This window comes from Polyodon spathula, chromosome 22 (genome assembly GCF_017654505.1).
Source record: "Polyodon spathula isolate WHYD16114869_AA chromosome 22, ASM1765450v1, whole genome shotgun sequence".
Taxonomy (NCBI): domain Eukaryota; kingdom Metazoa; phylum Chordata; class Actinopteri; order Acipenseriformes; family Polyodontidae; genus Polyodon; species Polyodon spathula.
The window spans coordinates 2443121-2460303 of NC_054555.1; the positions used below are offsets into that span (position 1 = coordinate 2443121).

The following is a 17183-nucleotide window of genomic DNA, read 5'->3' on the forward strand; positions in this document are numbered from 1 at the left end:
GGTCTGCTCCTAATCCTGTATCCCAATCAATGTACCATCCAGGAATCAGCTGGCACAGGGCTTGAAGAGCTTCTCTGGATCCACAATGAACAGGTGTGGTGCTGAAGCTTCTCCTCTACCTGTCTCAGGAACCCCTCTCACTGTAGAGACTATACAAAGAGACTGTACATTACACACATGGAAAGCTTGTGCAGTAAGCTCAGTGAAGCCACTCAGGCAGACTCAAGGTTTTATTAGAGTCTCTGCGTCTGTCGTTTTCTCTGCTCTGCATCATGCATTTCAACACAGCATTAGGAACAGTAATGACACAGATGAAATGAGACACAGATCAGAAATTCTTTCTAATTCAGACATACTTTTCTGCTTAAATCCCCAGACTGCCACACACTTTATCTGACTAGAGCACCTGTCGTTGCTGTGGACCTCCCTGTTGCAAGTCACTTTCAGTGTCAGGCAAGTAGGAGCTCAGCTGGCAGGTGCTCCCAAACACATAGCATGCAGTACAGTACCGTATTGAAATACATAATACATATGAGATGGACGGGGAGTGTTGTGTGGTGGAGATGATAGGTGATGCTGTTTAAGAAGAACATGCAATGAAACCTCACTGCCAACCACAACAAGCATTACCTTGTGGTCAATTCATTAGGTGGTTGATCATTTAATCCAAAACTGCCTGCTTAGGACCCTCCAGATACACCAGCACTGTAATGAATGTCTATGAACTACTGTACCAGGCACATCCTGCAGATCAAGAGTCCTGTGGGGAACATGAAACTGTATATTTAATCAAACAAGCCAAGTGTATCTGTCCTTCTCATTGCAGTCACTGAGGTAATTATTATTATTAGTAGTAGTAATAGTCGTAGTAGTATTAATACTACTACTACTAATAATAATAATAATAATAATAATAATAATAATAAATAATAATAATAATATCTTTGTTGATTTCTGTTTCTGTAATTTTTCACAAGGCAGGCTGTTGCTGTTTGAAAATGTATATTTGTGTAGCAGGGAGACGTAAGCAACACCTGCATGCCCATTGCCAGTTCTTGTTGTGCCTGAAGTTCATGATGCTATCTTTAAAAAGAGAATCTGATTGACTGGCTACTGACTACAGTAAGTTATTGTAGGAGCTTGTGGCGAAGCTGTGCTCTCCATTATATACAGGGTCTCTTTTTAAGATCAGCTGAAGATAAGTACTGTACTCAATGCTATTATCTTGTGATTGGATCTCTGTTAAAAACCTCTGGTGGTCACACGCACACAGTGCACACTTATGGTAATTTTTCTAGAGGAAAAAAGAATGCTTGCTAAAAGAAAGCTTGTTAAAAGAATGCTCGTTTCTGTCGCTAAGGCTGAGGCTGTTGACCTTTAACCCTGGGAAAGAGTGACAAAGAAAAGGTGAGGATGACTGTTCTGGGACTCAGCCTTTCATTGGGAACACATCGAGTCTCGCTTTACAACACGTGCTTCTTTGTGTGAATCAGGCGCTGGGCTGAGCCTCAGATTGCCTTCAAACTATCAGAGAAATGCTGCAGAGGAATGTGAGATTTGTAGCTGTACAAATGTACTGGTTTGTGAGCAGTAGGATCCCTGTATTTGTGTGGGTTCCAGCAAGCAAACACATTCATTTATATTTTACAAGATGATCAGCAGTGTCCGCTTGCCATTAAAACATTTTGTTGTTTGTTTGTAGGGCTAATGACATCACACACTGACAGCTGGCAATGTCATACTGACCTGTGTTTTGAGAACAGAACTTTGCACTGTGGGTGATTCTGTAGCAATGATTAAAATATACCACAGTCTGAGAGCAGTCTCAGTAGATTTCACTTAATGCAGAACATAAAGGCAATGCACTTCTGTTCCTATTTACAGAGCAGATGCACATCTGATGCATAACAAAGAGGGGCTGCACCTGCTCCAGTGCCTTTCTTCTGTGTGGTGACAGAACCGCCTCAGACTAATCAATAGGCTTTTACTACTGCCAGTCGCTGCTCTCAAATAAAATTACAATTCTTTTTATAATGCATGCTTCAAAACAAATACTCAAAACCGCTTCTCAACTTTGTGTTAATGCATCTTAAGAGAAGAAATCGATAAAGATAGCTTAGATCTTTGCTGGTCTCAGATGGTCAGTTTGAACTGAGAAGCTTGGCTAGGTGTGCCTGCTGTTCCACCAGCTGCTGCTCCACACATTATTCTGAGTTCTGCCAGCTTCCTCTGGTGTTTGTATCGGGTATAACAATAGATCATTTCTACTTGGCCACACTATTTATCGTCGATAGTTTACACACTACACAAGCAGAAGTAATTCAAATATTGTAGCTCATAATTTCCCACAGGAAAATATTTAGAAGAAAATAGTCATTCACTAACAATTTTTATTTTATAGTTTGTTTAATTTTATTTATTATTTTGTTGTGCAAAAAAAGGTGTTCGTTTAATGAATTATGGGTGTGTGTGGGAGGGCAGACAGGTGACTTTTTTCTCCCCCAAGATATATGAACCCTCTATTTGAAACGATGAACGCCGATCTTTTACAATGCTAACACAGCTTTTGAAAGGAAGGTCAGACAGTGACGTAATGTCCCACGCATTCCTCGAAGAACTACCTTGAACATAATAATACATTGCTGTTGTCATTCCTCACCATCATTGACATTGCCACCTCTTCCGATTTCTGTTGCCAGGACAACGTAATTGCTATTCTAACCCTGTATACCACTGCAGTATATAGAAAACGCACAGTACATGGGTATATTCTGCACACTGCTTGCACAGATGCCTCAGGTAATAAGGGCAAGGAGGTTAAATACAGTAGATTAAAATAATTGGGGAATGAGAAACATTGTTACTGATCCTCACTTACAATGTAATGGTTCAGTACTGGGGCATTGGCAGACTAGACCCACGTGATACCATTGGTAGAATAGAACCACGTGATATCATTTTCATAGCGCTAACAGCAACCATATTAATACAACGCGAAAACAGTGAGTAAAGTCAATCAAAGTGATTTATTAAAGGGTACTTTTATCAAACATTAGCCACATTATTGCCAATACGGAAATACAGGTATTACAAATATAGTCCTGGACGGAACATACTGGATAGCTGGTTTAAATACAGTTTCAGAACAGGTGTGCAATATCAACTTGAACTGGGAATAGGAGTAAAGCATGTCCTTTTGACTCTCCTGAATAGCCTGAGAAATGTGTCTAGGTTCAGTGTACTGATAGGCTACAGCTCCCACTCTAGGGCGAAGCCCTTGAGTGCACAAAGCTAACTGGTTATTTCTATAGGTGTTGAGCAATGATTTGGCTGTAAAACAGTTGCTATGATCCCGTAACTACCTCCCCCCATTATCATGTCAACCTTTGTTCTGGTCACTCTGCCATGTACACAACCTTGCTTGGACCGGTTTTAGCCAGACCAGTGGCTTGTTATTGTGGTCCACCCTCTGTTCATGAACTTACATAATACTTATATCACACACTCTGACCCCTCATTTGTACAGTTGCACTAGCTTTCCTATTTCATCTCCACTCGCAGTTCAATGCCTCTTTAATCAGTGACACTGGGAAGCTTTGAAAATTTAATGAGGGCAATTCTTTGAACAATAGGTCAAGCCTCAGCAGTGGGGAGTAGAGGCTGTGACAAAGTCATGCGGCAGTCCACACAGCTCAATGGCTCTTCAGAGAAGGGCTGAGTAAGTATCAGTGTAGAAGAAGGGCCAATGGAGAAATCTGCACATACCTATTTGTTAGTTTATCATTGTATTTCAAATTAGAATCCAAAACTGCCAATGTTTCAAAATAGGTATTGATGATGAGTGCTTACCCGTACCTTCGTTTTTAAAAGCTGTCCAAATCTGAAATGTCTAAATCTGTAAACCACTTTATTCTAGAGTCTACCAGTGTTGTTACCATTACAGATCCTCTCTAAATATAAATCTTGGCTGGAGCTATATCGTTTCTTATATTTACACACACTTTTCTTTTTGAGTTTGTCTCTCAAACACAGATTTTACTGCAAACAAACAGACCACTGCATCTCTTTTGAAATGAAACTGAAACTAGGTTTTTGTTCTGAAAATTTCATTTTAGGAACATGAATCACTCCAATGTGTCAATCTCCACCTTAAAAAAAAACCCCAAAAAAACCCCAAAAACAAAGCAAACAAAAAAAAAAAAAAAAAAACATGACAACGTTGTTCCATGCTTGAATTGTAAAAGCAAAGTTAGACTCAAGACTCCGACACTGTAGATTTATTTCATGAATGTTTTATTGCAGAAAATGTAAAGCAGTACAATGATTAGAAGTAGGAATGATTCAGATCCTAAAATGGATCCCACAGCAAACACTGGCAATAATACACAGACCAGGGGAATGACATGGTATGACCACAGTGTAGTAAAACGATTGCGTCACGACAATTAAAACATGTAATGGCTGCAAACAATTTACACCAAACAAATTGTTAACAGTTTTAACAACCTTCCGCAGATGTACTATTGTACTGAAATGGTGTTTCTGTAAAATAATAATAATAATAATAATAATAATAATAATAATAATAACAACAACAACAACAACAAAACTGTTTACCATTGTTCACTATTTGCTTCATAGTACAGACAGGCATCTATAAGTTACAAGAACGCCTGTGATTCTTTCTGGTCTCAAATGGGTATTATGTTAAGAAATACCACCACCAAGATACCACATAATAAAGCAATGGAAACACATGGACTTTGTTTATGGTGCCATTATAGCTATTACAATGGAGATGAACGCTGCATAATTTTAATTTAATCCAGACCACTGTCCCATTCTTGTTTACAGAAATGAAGTACAGATACGACTAGAATCTGATGGATAAATTCCTGTACACAACTTAAAATGGTCCATGTAATTGCATAAATACTTGTATTAATTGCTGCAGGGAAACACAGCATAAACATATTATTCTAAGATATACAGGTGTTGAATGTTAAATGAATGCAAAACACTGTACATCTTCTCATAATGCACTGCCCACGAGAGACACCAGCTGGTACAATGACAGAACTGCAGCTGTTACTCACCCAGACCAGACACTGGCTGGTCTGGCCAACAGCATACAGCAGACAGAGTGCCTCCTGGTAAGTAGGCGATTGCCTAAACAAATATTGTAATTATTTTTCAAACACTTAAATTTAAATTTCCACAAGTCACGTTCCCAGAAGGCTGTCTCAGCTGTTTAGACCTGGGAGTTTACCCTGCGCAAGATTGTACATAGTTCCCATGACAGGTCAGAGTAAAAAATATTTCACAAAGGACCAACGTAAGTAAATGCTGTGGGAAGGGGGGTTAATTCTTCTTAAAGTGCTTTAGCAATCCTCCATGACGGACTGCAGACAGTGGGTTACAGGATTATTCAAGAGGCTAGTGTCATTTTGAGACCCAAAGTCAAGAAAATCCACAAATAGCTGTCTTTTTATAAAGTATATGCAAACGAAAGACTTATTTAAAGACAATGTCATTCTTAATGCACAGACTGCATGACTGTTCTTTCCTACATTGCTTGAGGACATTTGGAGGTGTGCAATGCAATACTGTGCAGGAGTCATCCTTCACACAAGGTCTATCCTAGGGGTGTCTGGGCTCCCTTGCTCTCAAAGCGAATGCAAAAGGATGTCTGCTTTAGAGAGGCACCATGCACCATGAACCCTCTGACACCGAGAGCACAGGCATTAAAGTAGGTATGGGAACATACCCTGGGCAGTAAAGGGTTAACACAAACGAGAAAAGAAAACAAATGAAGTACTTAGACACTTGACTGGCTCTTTAAAACATTAATCTTTTCTTTTAAATTTTTTTTCTTTTTTTTTTTTTTTTTAAACCTTTTCATAAATAATACAGGCACTTCCCCAGCAACAACCATTTCTCTTAGTTAGCTGCTACAGTGTACAGACTACCAAGCCATTCTCAAAGTTACAGTGGTCCAGACTTAGTATTTCAGAGTTATTGTCCATACTGTAAAGACAAGGCAAACGCATGCCAGAAACCTGGCAAAGAGACAAACTCTTTAGTGAATGTGTGTTTGTCAACACAACCTCTGACACATCTGCTTCTGCCTACACTTAGAGTTAAACAGTGCAAGCGCTAAAATGCAACAGTTTTTAATGATTTAGAAAACTATATATTACAAAAAATAAAAATAATTTTAAAAAGTGCTTCAAATGGTCAAAATGGGTAAGACATTTGACCTAAAACAGCACTTTGTTGAGTCCAACAGGAGATTAGTGGAACAAATTGAGTTAAAGCTCCCCGGTTGTCTCAAGAGCTCTCAGAATCATGTCTAAGTTCCACATAAATTAAGTACACAAGAGCAAAATAGCAGCATGTGTCTCACCAGGGGTGTAAGAGCAATGTGAATTTCTTACACTTCCAACATACATCATTATGATGTAACATGCACCCCCTTCTGGTTCATCCGAGATACTGTCTGTTTTTCCACAAATTAAACTGCAATGATGTGGAACGGTTTTAATAGGAGACTCTAATGGCTTCACATGAGGTAGATGTATGAGGACTTGTAGGTGTTGAGAGCTGGGGATCTTAACAGCTGACTGGCTACTCCAGAAAATGAAGATTAAAGTAAAAAGCCACAAGGATTTGAATTGTTTCAAGCACGAACACAACCCCATCTACACTGTGAATATCCAAGCACAGATTAAGGGCTTTAGGGAAAAAAAAAAACACTAGTATTAAAAACCAGAAAAGGTCTGCCACTCCTCTGATACATCATGCATTTAATCTGTGGGTTTACAGACCACACTGTAAATTTTACTGCTAATTATAAAATAAATTATTAAGACTTATTATAATACTGAGGTCTCAGAGCGTTAAACTTTGACCCGAGTGTATTCCTGTGCTCTGTATAAACTGATACAACACTCGCTGGTTCAGGTCCTTCAGATAAAACTGTTTAACGCATAATGATGTAGAAGGCGTAATGGCGGACATCAACTAGCGAACTTTAAGAACAATACCGTACAGCTACACATGCTGTACTTATAGTTTCAATAACATCTGAATGACGGTAGATGACAGCTGTCAGCATTTGCTTGGACTGTCACTACCATGGAATGCAGGCAGTGTAAGTTGAACATCAATATTTTACAGCAGTGTTGAAAACTTGTGAGGTACAACCCAGTGACTGCTAATCATGACAAGTACAGAGCTCAAATTAAAAAGCAACCGTATCAAAACATTACACTGAAAGACAATGAGGCCATGGCAGATTCAATGAGAAATCCCATCGAAGGAGAAATAGACACAGCAACTCCCGTTTCAATTAAGTCTACAGCCCAAAAGAATTCTCGATAAAAGCGTTTATTTGAACATATTAAAAACCACAGTTAAGACAACAATGGCTTGTTTCGACCCGTAGGTCTTCCTCAGAGCACAATAGAGATACTGGACTTACTTGAAACAGGAGTTGCTTTTTTCTCCTTCGATGGGATTTCTCACTGGAGGAGACTTCAAATTATCTATTTCCCAGGACGAGGTACCCTGGATTTTATAAACTGTTCCTGAACACTTTTGTAGAGCTGGCATCTTGGCATCGTGTGTGTGTGTGTGTGTGTGTGTATATATATTCATTTTGGGCAGCACAACTGAGCACTAGGTAAATAGTTACTGTGTATATATGCATATATATCCTTTGTGGGCCCGGTCGAATTAATAATGGACCTAGTTGTTTGGTTTTCAGTTGTGTAATTAACAGTATAGGGTAACCCAGAGCGTGTTGACTGGGACCTAATTTTTATAAAAATATTGAACAGATGCTACGCTGTTCTGGTTTGTAGAATGCTGTTACAGCATGTTGTCCAGATGGCTGAAATTCTAGCAAAACCTAATTTGTAGATATTTGCATCTGGAATATCTTGCTAGTGAACATTATATTATATACAAATATTATATATTATATAGAGGGCTATACGAACATATAATATTATATACATATATATCTAATAGATATTTATACATTTCTAATATACCTACGTAGCATATATTTGTTAGTTGAACATATATTGTCAAACACACGTTTAAAAACTGATTTAAAAAAAAAATTAAATATAAAAAGAAAATACATGTTCATCTTAATCTCTCTGCATGTGGATAATACAGACTTCACTCAATAAAATAGATAAAAAAAGTCAAGTAGACAAGCGTTGTGTACATTTGCCTATTTGAGTTTCTCATATGTTTCACCTCAAAGTACAAACCTAACCATTTTGCTAATATACAGTATATATATATATTTTCTTTCCCTTTTCCTCCCCTGCTGTCCTATACTGTAGGGTGTCTAAGAGGCTGACAGGTTTCATCAGAGTAAGCCTCTTAGACACCCTACAGTAGGTTGCAGAGAGACCTGACCTCTAATCAAATTGGACCCAAAAACAAAATACAGATATGTACTGATTTTTTTTGTTGTTGTTGCAAATAAACGAAAGTCTCAATATACATTACAGGAAACCTGTCCTCTCTCGGTCCCTCCACGAATTCCTATTTAAAAGCTTCTTTTGCAGTCCTTGGGTTTCCAGTTGGACCAGGCAGAGGCTACCTCACCGCCCCCATGCAGCCAAGCAGCGGATATGCAAGGGGGCAAAGGCTCTACTCGACGTCAAGCAGACCCAGGAGGGCACCCACTGCCCCAAAGTAGCCCTACAAAACACAATTAGACATTTACACTGACATGCACAGGGCACGTGCAGGGATGGAAACAAGACCCCTATTGCATGGCACCCATTCCAGGCTTTAAAACAAGCTTGATTAGCCTCAGTGTATAGGTAACAAGCTCAGGAGCATATGATCAAACTCATAGTAAAACCAGGAATGGATCAAACTGCTAGGTAATGACAGTCGTACTTCTATGCATGCATGGGGACTTAAACAGACATTCACACGGTGGTATCAGCTTTTCAGTCCTCGTGATACAGCTGTTTGTAGCCTCGGATAAGGACTGGGAACCACTAAACTTTTACCTGATGGCTTATCAGTTGAGCCCCATCTCACAGCTATACCATCCTGGACACCCCAGTGGGACAGATGTATGGGGCTTCAAGGAACCAGTAAACAAGACCCTAGATCCCAGCAGTATTCACTCTAGTAATAGCCCCAGTACCTCATGTTCAAGGAACAGCGCCTTCTGCTGCCCATGTGACCAGTATTTCAGTGCGTCGGACAGGAGCTTCATCGACAGTGTGTTCACACGCAAGAAGTTCCCCACAAAGACCACTCGGTCTATTTTCTAAATGGAAGAAACAAACCATTAGATACTTAACTAATAGGACTCAGCTTCTCCATGCACGGTTTCTTGTGGATACATCTTGAAATCATAACGTATCTAACTGTATCTGAGCTTTTTGCCTGGTGTTGCTGTCACAAGATCACACATATCAGTGAAGGAAGCAAGCAAAACAATCAAACCCTTCAAACCCTTAATTCACAATACAGTACAAAAGGATGCATGTGTAGAATAGCTATCTTGTTTAGTGTAAAGAGTTAGGATGGTTTGCTCAGAAGTAGCTAAGCAAAAAAATGTCAGTGTTAGTTAAATGCATGTTTCAAAGGGGACCATGTGAATTCATGATTGCTGCTTAATTGAGGACCCCAGTTCCTTCTCGCCCACAGTGAAGTGCTGAACCACCATTATGGGCATGCTCACAATGCAGCTGTGACAGAATAAATGCTGGGCTGAGGAATCAAGGTGGCCTTTGTATATTTCAGCCCTGGTTACCTACAGTACAGCACATTCATAGAACCATTAGAAACAGAACAGCAGAGTCTTCGAAAATTCCACAATGGAACAGGGACAAGCAAATCAAGCAGACAACCCCAAACACTTCCAGAACTTTTCCTTGGGGCGATGTACTGTTATGCTGGCACAGACATCAATGATGATTTGCAGCTGCACTGAGAAGTGCTCAGTGGGGAATAGGTGTGCTGTTTCCTGAGCTGGTCAATGAAGAGAAGGGCAGGGTGGAGCCGAGTGGCAGCACTGCTATTCTGAGCTTCTTGCTCCTCTGCCGATAGAAATCACTGATCTGTGCAGCTGTGCAAAGTAACTACTTTTATTTGGTTTCTGCCTAGTAGATCATGAAGGCACTATCTAAATGCTTGGTGAATGTTACCTCAATGAAAACTTGGATGAATTAAATATTTGTTTGCCCTTAATTAACATGAATCTTGGTGAACAGATCATCATTGGCATTTTAAATAAATTAGGAGCGTTTTCTATCACAAAGCCTTTACCTTCTTGAGGAGAAGACACGAATATTTTGTATGAAACAGAAACACAACTTGCCTAGATGACTGTAGCTGTATAGTGGAAGCACAGAATCATGATTAGATGATACCAGGTCTTGTGAACAGGTGCCTCCTCCACTGGTAAGAAGGACTCTCTCGTGATGCAGCGGGTGCCGGGTCCCCTTGTTTTCATAGCCCTGTACAATGCTGCTTGATTCTCAAGTCACAAGACAGCACTGTAAAGAAGCCAAAAGCAAGGAGAGGAGGGGTCTCCTCCACACTCTGTAAAGCAGGGGCTCCTCCACACCCTAAAAAGCAGGGGCTCCTCCACACCCTAAAAAGCAGGGGCTCCTCCACACCCTGTAAAGCAGGGGCTCCTCCACACCCTGTAAAGCTTTTCAAAGTCTTCCTGGGAAGTAACATTGTTTTTTCATGATTCCCCACTTTGAGAACAATTGCCATTAGGGAAACATCCATATGGTTTGCAACACCGAGTCAGGGATTCATGCAAATGAACAACAAGGTCTGGTGTTACTGTCAGCATCCCGCCTATTCCTACATATTCAGAAACAAGGTATTTTGTGTTACACCTTGCTACAGACCAGCTTTAAAGACCAGTACCAATTATGACCCAAAGTAGCCTATTTTTTGCTTGACAAAAACACAAGTCTAACAAAAAAAAAGTTAAGTAAGCACTTAACATAATTAATGTTCCGTGCTTAAAACCAGCTCGCGTAGTTAGGCGAGTAAATGTAGGATCTGCAGCATTAGTGATGTTTGGAAGCCTGCACTGTAAGGAGGCGTAAGTCTGTACTCTGACAAAACCAGAGCAATGCTGGTGGGGGTGGGGGTGTCAGTGCGTTTCAGAGGATTGCTGTAGTGGTTGCAGTGACTGTCAAAGCAATGAACAATTAAAAGTTAATACACCTTTAAAAATGCACTGCTCAACCAAAACAAGCCAGATAACTGAAGAAGCTGCATGTGTGTTTACCCACCTCGCTCACAGCGGACATCTTTGCTATCCAGCCAATGTTGTTGGTGATGGTTACCAAGGTAGCTCTTGCCAAGTCCTCTTTACTGACGGCCTCTCGCTTCTCTTTGTGGATCATGTTTCCAAAGCTGAAAAGCAGGATTGTAAAAGAGGCTCCTTTATTTTTAGGCTCCTGCTGAAATCGCGGCCAAGTTCCCAACAATACGGACAACCTAGACAGCCTTTTCAATAGGAAGGGGTGGAGGACTCGTAGCAAAGGGTTACAATCACTTGATCAGAAGTATTTCTGCTAAAGATCGCTCTGTCCAGTACAAGAAGGGGATATTTCACGTGTCTGTTGTTATTTTTAAATTTGCTTATGATTTTATTTTGTTTGATAATTCACTGATGGTGAAAACAGAATGTCTTTGAAAGGTAGACAAAATAAATAGTCTACATTTTAGCATTTACTGTTTCAGGTAAGAATTTATATATTTAGGAACATTTGTTGTATAATAACTCTTAGAGGAAACGATCAGCTTTGAATGTGGCAACTCATTTTTTTTCTGCTTTAATAAATATTATGTTTAAATCATGGAATGTCTTGAAATACTGTGGGGTAAAAAAAGACAGGAAAAAAATACAGCCCTAGTTATAAATACATCACTTTAACTTGTTCACCTGGAAGCCACAGCCCATCCTGGCAGGTCAAACCGTTCGTAGTTCCCGCCGTAAATATCCTTTACCAGCTTGTCTGCGTGGGTGCTGTCCCCCTTTGAAGCCATCTCTAGGACCTCGTCAAAACTGTCACAGCCTGTCAGCAAGCTGCACAGGCCCAAGAAAGTCCCTCCTCCTAGACTAGAGACAGAGAAATAAAAGCACGGTCAGTATTCCCTCCCAGCTTGGGGGGCTTCTCCAAAGGGTGTGGTCTAATGGGAAGGGCTTGGAGTTTCTGGCTGTGCTCACACAGAGTAAAAGCAGGGCAACTCATTCTCCTCCCCGGTCACACCTTCCAACGCAAAGAAGCAACAGAAGAAATGGCAAAACAGAAATGCTACAAACCATGCACTCGTGATGCAAAAGCAACAGAAATATTGCCTTTTAATAGGCTGCAGCCAACACAATGTGCTCCTGTGTTGTTTGCCTGCCTTTGCAGTTCTGTACCTGGTTCCAGACACCCTCTTGTAGTTGTCTTTGGAGTACACGGCCAGGATGCTGACCCCTGAGCCAATGTTGACCACCAGCAGGGGGTAGGGATCCTCCAGGTTATAAGGCATCTTCCGGCACTTCTCCGGTTCCATGGCGTTCTCGTAGTAGTAGCACTCAGCTTGGCCATTGAAATGGGGGGAGTTGATGTAGAGAAGCCCTTTCACCAGGCAGTCCAGCTCGTCTTTTTTGTGCAAATGCAGGTTTCCGATCTGGCAGAGAATAGAAGGACACACAGTGAGACAAGGTTCCAGGTAGGGAAGGCTATCTGAGACCGTGGGGAAGTGAGGAAGCATATTAGCGTTGCGCTGTGCACTGAAGCCATAAGGTTGGAGCACCGTGCTCTGAAAGCAACACCAATATGCTCCCCCCTTAAAATGAGTAGGTAGTATGACAGCATATGGAATCAAACATGGTTGTTAACCAGTTAAGAAATAAAAACGATTGGGAATGTGCAATCTCTCTTTATAAAGGCCTTGACCCTACCGTGCGGAACTCCTGTTCAAACTTGTAGGCCCCTCCGCCGGTGGCGCAGAGCACGGTGTGAAGGGTGGAGAAGTTCTTGTCGTGGCCCATCTGGATGAAGGTGGGCAGGTCGTGGGTCGGGAAGCGGATGAAGTGCAGGTTGCCACGGCGCCCCAGCAGGGTGTGGTCCTTGAGCTCCAGGTGGGTGTCGCGGATGCCCGTCGTGCCGTATGCCACGTTGGAGGTCAGGTACTTGCGGATACTTTTCAGGCTCTCCACCTCCTCCTGCTCCTCCTCTGCCGAGATGTCGATGGGCTCGAAGTAGACCAGCTTCACCAGCGTCCCGCCGATGTCCATGCCGAACCAGGGGAAGGCTGCAGAGCCACAGCCACAGCTTACCAGGGTTTGCCATGTTTGTCTAATGTGCTTCAGTACCTCTCTTGCTTTCCAATGTTTATGTATGCTTTACCGTGCCACTGTTATATTTTGCTATGTTTTTCACTATGAGAAGCACTATTAATTAATTAAATTAATTCACCATTTACTAACCCTGGTGCAATTCTTTGAATGTTCAAACAAGCACTGCTTGCGATGTTATAAAAGGACTGTATGGAAGATACCAATGTAAAGAAAACCAATGCATAAATGATGTCTGAAATAAATAACACACATTTCACTGTAAAGAAGAGTTTTTTCTTCCTTCTTTAACACAGTAATTAGATGAGGCACTTGACAAGATTCAAGTGATCAAACAGCTACTAGGAACCAGTCACTTATGGTATCATTAATTAAAAGTAAACAAAAATAACAAAAAAAGTGAGAATAAAGGGTCTTAAGAGCTGAATTGTCTAAAGGACAATTCAGCTCTTAATGTCTCTGTGTCTCTCCTAGAGAGAAAGAGCCCTTTATTGACCACTGCACTATCCGTGGGTTCGAAGTCCAGACAAACAATTCATTGTTCAGTGCTTAGCAGCTATTCCATTGTGTGGTTAACCAACCTGGCTGCTGTTTCATTGTATTTCTGTTACGCACCCTGCATGAAGGCACTAAAGCAGATGTGATTAACATTTACAGTCAAGTGCACGATGAGGCACTGTATTTCAAAGCTCAATTCCTCCCAGTGACCTTGGAAAACTGTGAAAAATAACACAAGTGGAAAACACTAAAATGGAAACCCTGAGCTACAATGAACCCTGCAGACACCATCCAGAACCTCTTCCGACAGGCAGACTAACAATTCCATGGGGGGGGGGGGGGGGGGGGGGAGCTTGTGCATCTGCAGCAACCGTTAGGGAAAGTAAACCAACTGGACCACCAACAAATACTGCTTCCTGTCAGTGGTGTTCATGGTCAAGAGGATCTTATAGAGGAATGCATCAGTTTGCAGTTCTGGTATAAAACTGGACCAGATAGCTGCTGTTTGACTGACCAGATCGGGGGAGAGTCCAGTACTGACGTCAGCCACAACAGGTGTCCTAATTGCAGACTGTAAGTGTACACTGTCTGCTTACAGAGCAGCATTACCCTTTTCTCAAGTTGCACAATTGCTGATTAAAAAGCCAGGCCTACTAGATAAGGAAAGAAAATTAACTTCCTTAATTTTCACTGAAATTAGGAACATGTGCATGGCATTTTCCATGACAGCAACGACAGAGCACTTCACATCCTACCACTAACTCCCATAATTACAGTAATGTTAGTTATGTGATATTTTCTATGCTGAAAAATACGATTTGATCCAGTGTTCACAACTTTCCCAAACAGATCAATGGCAAATGAAATGTTTCTAATTTCCCTGTACTATTAGGCCCTCTGTCTTTTAGAGTTAGATTTCTGATAAAATCAGTTAGTTATGCCTGTTGTTGCTCATATGAATGTGTGTTATGTATGGCCACAGAGTGTCGCAGAACGCTATGTAAAAAGCCATTGTAAAAATGTAACATTCAGAACTTTAACTCCACTGTTTGCTAAAGCATTTCATATCTACATAAAATATTGCTTCCCGGATTTATATGTATATATTTTTACAGTTGGGAATTTTTGGAGACACAGTATGTCACAGCTTCTAACGTTGTGAGGTGATCCAGTAAAATAGGTAGGCAATTCTCGCTATCTATTTGGATATTTCATTATGCAAATTCACATTTGAGTAAATAAAAAAAACAAAACACTTGAAATATCTACCGGTACTATATATTCCCGACTTGCATGCCGAATTCTCCTTCACTGCCACCCCCGTTAGTACAAAATTAAATAAACACTTATGTATTTAAAAAATACTTAAAGGAGAAGGGCAAGCCATGTACATAAATATTGCAAGAAATGTCAAAATCGAACTGTCATTTCTGAAAAACACGAACGATGACGTAACCGTGACGCTTTTATTTCGGGCGCATATATATGCTGTTAATAATATACTATTAAACGAAGAAGGAAAGGAAATCCTTCACTCAAACACAACCTGATCAGTCGAATCATTTATTAATCGCGTGTGTCTGCAATGTTGAGGTTAGACAAGACGGTTAATAAAATAATTCTTACTTACATGGTTTTTTGGCATCCTTGATTTTCATTTCTTGCGAAGGAGGCTGAATTGTACAGCTCGCGTGTGTCTGTGTGCGTAATTACTGTCGCTAATTGTAATGCGGTTTTAATAATGTTTTATGTAGCTGCGCTGTATCCGCAAATTCACTGTGCTGGTAGCCCGACAATAGCACCGAATAGTCGTTACAACCCTGCAAACCTCCCAGACTACAGCGCTTGTACAAATGACACTGTCTACGTAGACTATGGTCCTAGACTATGGTCAATTGCGTATAAATAAATATGTATATAAACACCTTCGCTTAGTTTAAGTACTCTAAAACGAGTCTGTAGTAGTAATTTATATAATAATAATAACAATAATAATAATAATAATAATAATAATAATAATGTGACATTAAAAGACAACAAACACAGCTCCTCAGCCGATTATCATACTGCAACAGCCAATCACACCATGCGGTGACACCAAGCCCTACGCAGAATATGCCCACCTTGTGGTGTAATGAGTTTTGGGAAACGTAGTTTAGCGCCATATAAGCCAAGACTGGAAAATGCCACAAAAACAACTACAACACCCAGAGTGCATCAAAAAATAAGGAAGTGCATGCAGCGGGGTTTGTGTTAAAATGTATGGAGAAACCTACAACACACATTCAAAGATATCGTCAAGGATGTTCGACTCGTCTGAACCAGTCAAATTAAAGAAAAAGATAGAACTTTTATAAGACATAAAGGGGAAGGCCATTCACTTAAATACAAAGCTTATTACTGGAATATGAAGCAGCGGTGAGTCTGGCTGCGGGAATTGCATAATTTACCAGCACTGGCCGGAACAGTTCATGCTTCTAGTTTTAGTTAGATCATAGTAGCGCTGATTAAGTTATCAATTTGAAGTGCCTGGGGTCAAAGGCACACTGAAACGTATATCGGTCCACCCAAATTCAGCTTACCTTTTATCACAGAATTTGCTGGTTTCCCCGTTATGCTCCCTGCTAAATATGACAGTTATTATACTTGGCGATTTTTATCTACAAAAATAACTCCAGAGAACTTTTTTTTTTCTATTATTGATAAGCTGGTAATTCGGTCCTCTGATGCTCCTCCTCATTTAGAATCCTCAACTTTTAAATGTGAGGAATTTCTTAGTTATTTCAAAATATCATTATTAATGATAGGAATCAAATTTCCACGGATGGCTCTCCTTTGAATATGCAGTATTTGCTATAGACTCTTTATCTCGGTTTACAGTACAAGCCCTCAATAAATTGGTAATGCAAATTAATTCTTCCACTTTTTGGATCCAAGTCCAACCGCAATTCTAAAAGCAGCTCTCAGTGATTTGAGTGCAATTATCTTGGATATAAACAGTTCACTGACATTAGGAGTAGTTCCCTCTGCCTTAAGAATGGGTGTGGTTAAACTATGTTTAAGAAACCAAACCTAGACCTTGCTGCTTTAAACAATTATAGACCCATTTCACATTTACCATTCTAGCTAAGGATTTAGAAAATAGTAGCAAACCAGCTGCTTTGATTTCTTGAGGGTAACAAAGTGCGAGAAAAGTTTCATTGGGGTTTCTGTTCTGCGCACAGTACAGAGACTGCCCTCATCAGAGTGCTGAATGATGTTGTTTTAAGTGCAGACTCTAGTTGTGTATCTATTCTTGTTCTTTTGGATTTAAGTGCTT

The 17183-nt window shown here is 40.5% G+C and overlaps 1 protein-coding gene across 1 annotated transcript; it reads right to left on the reverse strand.

The window, feature by feature from the left end:
* Nucleotides 1-8135: 8135 nt before the first annotated feature.
* Nucleotides 8136-15558, reverse strand: LOC121297603 (pantothenate kinase 3-like). The gene is made up of 7 exons (XM_041224040.1): nt 15495-15558; nt 12971-13323; nt 12443-12696; nt 11960-12136; nt 11304-11427; nt 9185-9310; nt 8136-8724 (listed from the first exon to the last, which is right to left on the reverse strand). Exons 1-7 carry the CDS (start codon nt 15520-15522, stop codon nt 8674-8676), a joined length of 1113 nt encoding a protein of 370 aa, XP_041079974.1. The 5' UTR covers nt 15523-15558; the 3' UTR covers nt 8136-8673.
* Between the last annotated feature and the right edge of the window lie 1625 nt (nt 15559-17183).

Coding starts and splice junctions, on each gene's coding strand:
- LOC121297603 (XM_041224040.1), bottom strand. CDS start 15,522: ATGAAAATCAAGGATGCCAAAAAACCAT. Junction 13,324..15,494: donor CAAGGATGCCAAAAAACCAT/GTAAGTAAGAAT, acceptor GTGGCTCTGCAG/CCTTCCCCTGGTTCGGCATG. Junction 12,137..12,442: donor AAGAGGGTGTCTGGAACCAG/GTACAGAACTGC, acceptor CTCTGTCTCTAG/TCTAGGAGGAGGGACTTTCT.